This window comes from Fukomys damarensis, unplaced genomic scaffold, assembly GCF_012274545.1.
Source record: "Fukomys damarensis isolate Sample0158 unplaced genomic scaffold, DMR_v1.0_HiC HiC_scaffold_39, whole genome shotgun sequence".
Lineage (NCBI taxonomy): Eukaryota > Metazoa > Chordata > Mammalia > Rodentia > Bathyergidae > Fukomys > Fukomys damarensis.
In genome coordinates, this window is record NW_022900951.1 from 96,711,405 (window position 1) to 96,719,394 (window position 7,990).

Genomic DNA, 7,990 nt, shown 5'->3' on the forward strand with positions numbered 1-7,990 from the left:
TGGTTGGTTGATGATCAGTGTGTATATTAATTTTATACTGTTTAAGGAGCATTGTAATACTAATTTTTATCAATTGGGATTTTTTAAGGGATATAGGTTTGTTTGGAATTCTGAATCCAGTCTACCAGTAGCTTGATGGCCTCCAAGATTTTCATAAGAAATAATCGATCAGATTGTGAAAATTCATTTTTTTAAATATAAGGAAAGTTGTGTTGAAATAGTGTTAAATTGAAAAAGTGTTCACACATTTATATTTTATGTAAAACCAGTGGTCGTGGGGTGAGCTCCAACAGCTAAACTGAGTTAAAAAATATGAGCTGGGATAAGAATTTGGGAAAATTTCTGAGAAAATTTTAAATGGGAAATCTACTGCCTGTAATTTCATATACTTGGAAGGCTGAGGCAGGAGGACCACTTGTTTAAAAAAATAAAGGGAGCAAGGGGGGAAGGAAAACAGAGAAAGGAAGGGAGAGAGGATATTTGGATTAGTCACATTTAAAATGGCAACATTGCAACCGGTAGCTAGTGGTCCTGTGCTTTAGGTATGTAAACCCAGCACTCAGGAAGCTGGATGATGGTAAGTTTAAGCCTAGCGGGTACAATTTAGTGACTTGGTGAGACCCAATCTCAAAAGGAAAAGGAAAAAACAAGTATATCAAAAAAAAGGAAAAAAATGAAAGAAAGTCTTTGAAAACAAGGAGGGGTAGAGGGGTTGATGGGAGGGCAGGGGAATGGGTAAAAAAATAAGCAAGATATGTTACATATAGGTGCAAAGTCCCAATGACAAATGTCACTGTAATGTATACCTGAAATGTGCAATAAATTTATAGATTAAAAAAAAGAAATGAAAAGTTCCGGTGTTATATGTACCCAAGTGAGAAGGTCCTGGGTTCATTCCCCAGGTCGACAAAAATAAATAAAACATAAAAGTAAAAACACCTACTTCTTGGCAGTGAGGGGACTGTTTCTTTGCTCAAGGACCTTCTCCTCACTTTCAGTGTCATTAAAGGAAAAGATTTCCCTCCATGTTTAATTCACAGTAACCAGAGTTTTCTGAAGGGTGATCACAGAACTGCTGAAGGTGGGATTATGTTTTCAGTTCAGGGGCTGCAGGCACAACCTCTCTGGCCTGGGGATTGGGAAGAAAAGGGAGAAGCCCTCACTCTGGCTTTGGTGGAGTCTTCTGTTGTGTTTCTCTGAAGCAGCAGGACATGTGGGCCAGGTGGCACCCTTGACCATCTGTCCCAGACAGACAGGGAGTCCAGTGAACAGAACTTGCAGAGGACCACATGGATGGTTGCTGTCCACTTCCAGTCAGGACCACTGAGGAGGATCTAGGCAAGGGGCTCGCCTGGGACCTGAACATTCCTGTCGGCATGACTAGGCTGTGCTCTGTCGGGTAACCATTCTCTCGCTGGGGATGCATTTTGCCCTGCCTTGCAGGTGCATGTGAGCCCAGAGCAGCAGAGTAAGGAAGGGGTGGCAGAGGGCACAGGAGACAATGGCGGGTCAGGGCCACGACGCCAAGGGCATTCGGCACATTTTTGTGAGGTGCATGGCCGGGTCTAGGGACAGCTCTTCAGAGACGTCACCTCCTGCACAGGGAACTCACCCAACATTCACTCTAAAGCACAAGGCCTTATAAAATCATACTGGGATGCAACCTACTGCATCCCATGTAGAAAAGGGATCATGCTGAAGAGTTGATCTTCTAGAGAAAACTAAAGAATTCGTGATCCACCAAAAAGAAAACAAAAACACATCTGCAGGAAGAAACCAAGAGAGGCAAAACGGAGATGCTGAACATTAGGTTGCTCGACTTGGTGCAACAGGCGTCTGGGGAACCACGCTTGACACCATGTTATGCTCCAGTTGAAGCTGGCCCAGTGAAACTTTGGAAAAACTGCCTTGAAGAAGACAGTTTAGAAAAGGAGAGCTGCACAAGGTCTCTGCTGAAGGTCCCACTCCAAGCCAGCCGAGGAGGGCACGGGCAAAGGAGCATGGGTGACAGTGGCTCCAGGCAACCCACCTCCAGTTAGGCCCCAGAACAGGGTGGCATCACAGAGCCCACCGCGGCTGACTCCCACGGGTGGCCCACAGCACGGGGGACCGATTTCTGTACCCTGCGGCCTCTGCCGTGGCCTCTACTTCACCCTCCTGTACTTACCAAGCCAGCCGAGGAGGGCACGGGCAAAGGAGCATGGGTGACAGTGGCTCCAGGCAACCCACCTCCAGTTAGGCCCCAGAACAGGGTGGCATCACAGAGCCCACCGCGGCTGACTCCCACGGGTGGCCCACAGCACGGGGGACCGATTTCTGTACCCTGCGGCCTCTGCCGTGGCCTCTACTTCACCCTCCTGTACTTAAACGAAATCTTCAGTCAGAGAGAAAAAAAGATTCGTTGAGTCCGACAAAAAGCTCCTGGGACTAGGAAAGAAGTCCACAACATGCGAGCCTGTGCCCAGACACTGGAGCCTGAGTCAGGAGAAGCCATTTCCTTGCTGGGCCCCTCTCGGAGGGAAGTGCACACTGCGCCCTCTTCAGCTCAGTCCAGGACTGAACTTTGTGCTGTCTCTCTCCTCCCATCTCTCCAGTTCCTTGGCCTGTCTGTTGCACTCTTGGACCCAGTGTCGCTGACAAGTGTCTCTGTCCCTGCTGTTAAGGCTGCGAATGGTAGCACCATGCACAAAAGCCTGCACCCTGTCACCTGACCCAGTGTTCAGCGGCCTCTCCTTCCAATGCATTCAAACAGGGAAGTGAGCAAGGGAAGGTGGTGGGCCCTGCTGTGTGTCACCTCAGGGACCCCCTCCTACTGAAAAGCCCTCCTTCTGTCCCAAGGCTCTGAGCAGCAGCGGGGCGGCTTTGTAAACTGGTTTTCTCAAGGGGGTCTCAGGGCTGTGAGTCAGAAGGATGTGCCAAGGAAGGCCTGACAATGGGGATCAGGAGCATTGGCGGCTTGCCCTGCGGGGGCATTAGAGGTGTGGACGCCCCTCCTGCCCAATGGCTCTGGTGTGACAGCCTAGAGTCTGGGGCAGCCACCGGAGCCACGTCCAAATTCACCGAGACCACCCGCAAATGGCCACCTCCTTTCAGTCATTGAGCACACACACAAACTGCACAGGAAACCCAATAAAACACATCCGGGAGCGAGTCGGGCCCAAAGGACTTTATACAGCACGTGGCTGCGTGTGGTGTGGATTCCCGATACTGCGACCCCATGCAATCAGGACTCACTGCCACACCAGCAGGGAGGACTCCAATGCCCAGGGCAAGAATCGGATCCGAAACGCTATCCTCTACTCTGCTCCACCAAACAGGTTCCCCACAAAACCCAGGGTTTGAAAATCCAACCACCAAAATCTGAAATTCCCTGCATCTTGCAAATTCCTGGAGAGAATAATCTTTCGTACAGCTCAACTTGGGACATTATCCTCGAGGTAACGTGTGAGTGTTTGCAGCTCACCTGGAAGCCGTTTGTCCCTGAGGGCAGTGGGAGTGTATGCTACCCCGGTGTCTGTTCAGGTTCCAGACAAATCTGCGGTTTGTCGACGCTGCCCTCAGCCTCCTCCTAAGGTGAGCACTGGAGCCATGGTTGCTCCTTCCTGCCACGCCACCCCGCGCCCGGGAGCTCAAGCCCAGGCCTTTCCACTCTGCTCTAGGCCACACTAAAACAACAGCGGACAGCCCGGCCCTTGGATTTTAAGCTGTCTCCTCCCCACAGCCCGGTCCACATGGTGAAGCCCACGTGGCTGACTCCCACTGTGGGCGTTCTGTGTGGGAGTATTGATCCCCTTTCCCCGGTGCCCACACATTTAGAAGCTCACTGCCCTAGCTGCATCCTCACACGGCTGAATAGTTTTAATCATTCAAGGGCCGAACCCTCTCACAGCCTCGGTCCTCGGTCATGACTCTGCTTGCTTCCCAGGTCAGACTGAACCCAGCATGACTCCCCACACACGTGCTCCCTAAAGACACCACCATTACGAGGAGCTGACTTGTATTTCTACTTTACTTGTTCAAAGGGTTCGGAGCAGCAATTGGGTCCTTTCATTTCTTTTCCATTAGTGAGACTTGTCCCTCTTGGTAACGACAAATTTCCACATCGTGACATTCACTTGTGCCATTCTCTGACAACAGCCCCAATTCAAACCTTTCCTCACAAACACGCTAAAAGGCAGTGCAAACGCAGCAGCCCAAAACTGCCTAGGAGAACAGCGAGGCCAGGTTGAAGCAGGTTCTAGAGAGGCTTTCACGGCGAATCGTTTTCGGGGTCCCTGGGCTTCACCGTGGCGTCAGTGACACACGTGGGTATGGAAACCTCCTTTCTGCGGGCAGAACACAGCAAAGCTTTGGCCAGGGTGGACGTTCTGGATGGAATGAAATACCTGGGTGCACAGTTGGAGTTTCTGAGTTCTCCCTCCCTGTTGGCCCAGCCCACGTTCTGTAATACCTACTTCCACGCTTGTTCACAGGGTGGGGTTTTGTCTGTGTGAAGAACTGAAGGAGGTGCTAAGAGCAAGCTGTGGGTTTTCAGATTCTTTTTCACTACTGGAGATTTCAATCAAGGGACTCAGTCAAACCGGCACGGACTCTAACTCTGGGCACTACCAGCAAGCTGCCCTTTTCAACAGCTCTGAGACGAGGAAGCAACTACATTACACCAGGTGTTCTCAATATTGGGATCCTCATGCCTCAGCCTAGGGAAGACCTAGGATTGCAGGTGTGTGCCACTATACTCAGCCAGGTGAATACTATTTAATTTGGAAGGCCTTTATTTATTGGTTTCTTTCTTTTTTTTTTCTTTGTTTATATATTTATTTTTGGAGACAGGGTCTCAGTATGTAGTTCAGGCTGGCCTGGAGCTCACCGTGTACCCTGGCTGGCCTGGAACTCTCAGGGATCCGGATGTCTCAGCCTTCTAGAACTTGGACTACAACCCTGCGCCACCATACCCAGCTATTTCGTTTTCATTCAGGAACTTTCTACTTACTTGAGGCAGGCCTTGAACTCAGTAGAGTCTCTAGCACAGCTTGACCTAGAACACCTGGGAATCCTCCTGCCTCAGCCTCCAGAGTTTGGAGAATACAGGGATTTGCCACCAAATTCAGGAAAAAAATTCTCTGAAGATGAAATGATTCCAAATTTCAAGCAAGTTGTGCCCACTCTGTTCACCCTGATGTCAATCCAGGCTTCAATAAACAATCTGTATTATTGGGCATAGTGGCACACAGCGGTTACGCCGGCTACTAGGGGTGCTGAGGGAGGAGGCTGGTGAGTCTGAGGGCAGCCTGAGTAACTCAGAGACGCCCAGTCCAAAAATAAAGAACAAACGCCTGCGGGTTAAGCTCAGTGGTAGAAGGCGTCTAGGTTCATTCTCCACTACAGAAAATGAGAAAAATGTCCTCATGATAATTAAAAACCAGGAGTGTGGCTATGTTCTCATGGGATTCATTTAGAGCAGCGGTGTCACCCTAGGCACCCATGCCTCAGCAGGGTGTCTGTATCCATGGAAGCTCTAGAGGTTCGCCATCCCTGATGTACACAGTGCTGAGAAATATTTCCCTCCATGCCCGGCAGGCATAGGTCCAGCGCTGGAGGGCACAGGCAGTGGCCCTGATCCCACCACCAGCCTGGGAGACACCAAAGCCTCCCAGGGACGAGACCCTGTCCTGGGGAACCAAGGGGCCTCCGGGGCCAGCTGCTCACCTTGCAAACACATCTGGGTATTGAGTGCGCTGGAAAATGCGCTCCACCTGCTGCAGCTGCAACCTGCAGAGCACATCGCACAAGAGGCAGGGCCCCTCCAGCTGCTCCTGCCCAGGCTCCTGCTCACTGCCTCTGCCCTCCTGCTGCTCGTCCTCCTTCTTGGGGCAGCGGCCTTCTCCCGCTGCTGCCGCCCGCTCAGGGAGCAGGTCCTCCTCTCTGTCTTCCTCCCACACATCTCCTGGTACAACCAGGGAGGTCACATCTGCAAAGGAAAACCAGAGGGAGGGGCACACAGTGAGGAAGGAGCAGGGGTAGGGGGAGAGGGGAACAAGGTCAGGACCACAAGGAGGGTGAGGGTGAGGCAGGAGCAGGGAAAAGGTGGGGAGAGCTCAGACAGGATAGCGGAGGGAGCAGAGCCAGCGAGGAGGGAGAGGGGAAGTAGGAGGTCAGGGTGGGTGAAAGGAGGGGAAAGGTGACACAGGAGGAGGACAGAGAGGACAGGGAGAGGGACAGGAGGTCAGGGAGTCAGGAAATGGGAGAGTTGGGAAGAGGAGTGTGTGGTGAGACAGGAGGGGTGGAGGGGAACCGAGGTGGGAAAGGGGGAGAGGAGAGAAGAACAGACAGGGGAGGGAGTGGGTCCAAGGGAGAGAGGGGGCGAAAGAAGACAGCTATCAGGTCTCTCAGGTGTGTCCGGGGGACATGGTGACAGTCCTGTCAAGTATACAGTGGCATTGCTGGAACTGGTAGCCTAGACCAGGAATTCCAAAACTTCTAAGACCGCCGGGCCCACAGGAGCTGACAGGTTTCACCCAAGAACACAAGGGCAGACTGGCACAGCTGGAGCCCTAGGTAAGATGGGCGCGGTGTACCCCAAGATCCACACAGAGCGAGGACCCGAGGCCCTGCAATTCACACAAGATCTTCTCCAAGGAATGGCCAAGCTGCTGCCCAGCCAGGAGTGGAGCCTCAAGGGACAGACTGCAGACCACCTCCTGAAGGGCGGCTCTCCCAGCCTCCATCTAAGGGTCCCGAGCCTCTGTCCGGTGAGAACAGGTACCTCACGGGGACTCATGCACCTGTGGGTGACCAGCACGGGGACCTTTTACCTGTTCATGTGCGCACCGTACAGAGGACGTGTCTGATGTGTGGGCAAACACTGCACCGTAAAGGTTTTGGCTGTTACCCGAAGAGTTCCTGTCCCTTACTCTACTCTAAGGTGCCCCAGGGAGGGAAGGGGGAAAGAGCAGCCACCCAAGGAGCCACAGCTTGGCAGGCTGAGGTGCTGGCAGGACAGCGGCTTGCTGTCCACCCCAGTCTCCTGGAAAGTCTTTCTTTTCGGGGACCTCACTCGACAGCACGTGTCCCTGGCAAGGCACCAACAGTGCAGTTTACCACTGTCCTCCAGGGTCTCCTTGTCTTCCTTCTTGGGGCCAGGAGCTCCCAGGCCCATTACACAGTCTCCTTCTCCTTCTGGTGCTCCCTGCTCAGGGAATTTCTTCCCATCTTCCTGTCCAGCTTCAACCAGGCAGGTGGACCTTGGCTTCATATCTGCAAAGAAGGAAAATCAGAGAGGAGGGAGAAACAAGATGTGGGGAGAGACACAGGTGGGGGATATGAAGCGGGGAGGAAGGGAGAATTGAGGTAGAAAGGGAGGAAGGAACGGTGAGAAAGTGGGGAGGTGTCAGGCAGGGAGAGGGGTTTGAAGGGGAGAGGAGCGGAGGAGTGAGACAGAAGAATCGGGTCCAGGATGGTGAGGGGGGAAGGGGACTATGGGGTGGGGGAGAGGAGAGAGGGGAAGCGACCAGAAGGCAGAAGGCAAGAGAGGGCCGTTGAGACAGTGCGCGGCGGGGACTCTGGAGATGAGAGACAGTAGAGGGAGGACAGAAGACAGAGCGAAGAGAGCGAGGACAGAGGAGACAGGGGCAGGGGGGTGCTGGGTAGAAATGCGACCCACATGGGGGCACTGAAGCCAGGACAGGGGCAGAGGAGTCAAGGGGCTGCCACCCAGGGAGCCTCAGTATTGGCACTGTCCATTGGCAGTGGCGGTGACGGCGCCGTTCCCTCCCATCCGCTGGCCTTGCCCAGAAAAAGTTTGTTTTCGGGTGTCCAAGCCCCGCCACACCTTGTGTCCCAACCTAGGTACTGACCAGGCCCTTCTCCGCGGAGCTCCAGGACTCCCGGGCTCTGAGAGGCCTCGTCCTCTAGGCTCATCTCCGGCGGGGAGGCCATGTCTTCACCGCACTTCCGGCTGTAGTGCATGCCTTCCAGGCAGCGGTGCGCCTGC

The 7,990-nt window shown here is 53.1% G+C and overlaps 1 protein-coding gene across 1 annotated transcript; it reads right to left on the minus strand.

The window, feature by feature from the left end:
* Positions 1 to 3,817: 3,817 nt before the first annotated feature.
* On the minus strand, positions 3,818 to 7,990 carry LOC104854496 (rhox homeobox family member 2). The gene is made up of 4 exons (XM_010613007.2): positions 7,854 to 7,990; positions 7,099 to 7,254; positions 5,707 to 5,968; positions 3,818 to 4,325 (listed from the first exon to the last, which is right to left on the minus strand). Exons 1-4 carry the CDS (start codon positions 7,963 to 7,965, stop codon positions 4,250 to 4,252), a joined length of 606 nt encoding a protein of 201 aa, XP_010611309.1. The 5' UTR covers positions 7,966 to 7,990; the 3' UTR covers positions 3,818 to 4,249.

What these genes read in the sequence shown, in the direction of transcription:
- LOC104854496 (XM_010613007.2), bottom strand. Translation starts at nt 7,965, where the DNA reads ATGCACTACAGCCGGAAGTGCGGTGAAGACATGGCCTCCCCGCCGGAG. An exon ending in GCTCCGCGGAGAAGGGCCTG is followed by an intron (nt 7,255 to 7,853) that starts GTCAGTACCTAG and finishes CCTTCTTTGCAG; the next exon opens with ATATGAAGCCAAGGTCCACC. An exon ending in TACCCAGATGTGTTTGCAAG is followed by an intron (nt 4,326 to 5,706) that starts GTGAGCAGCTGG and finishes TTCTGCCCGCAG; the next exon opens with AAAGGAGGTTTCCATACCCA.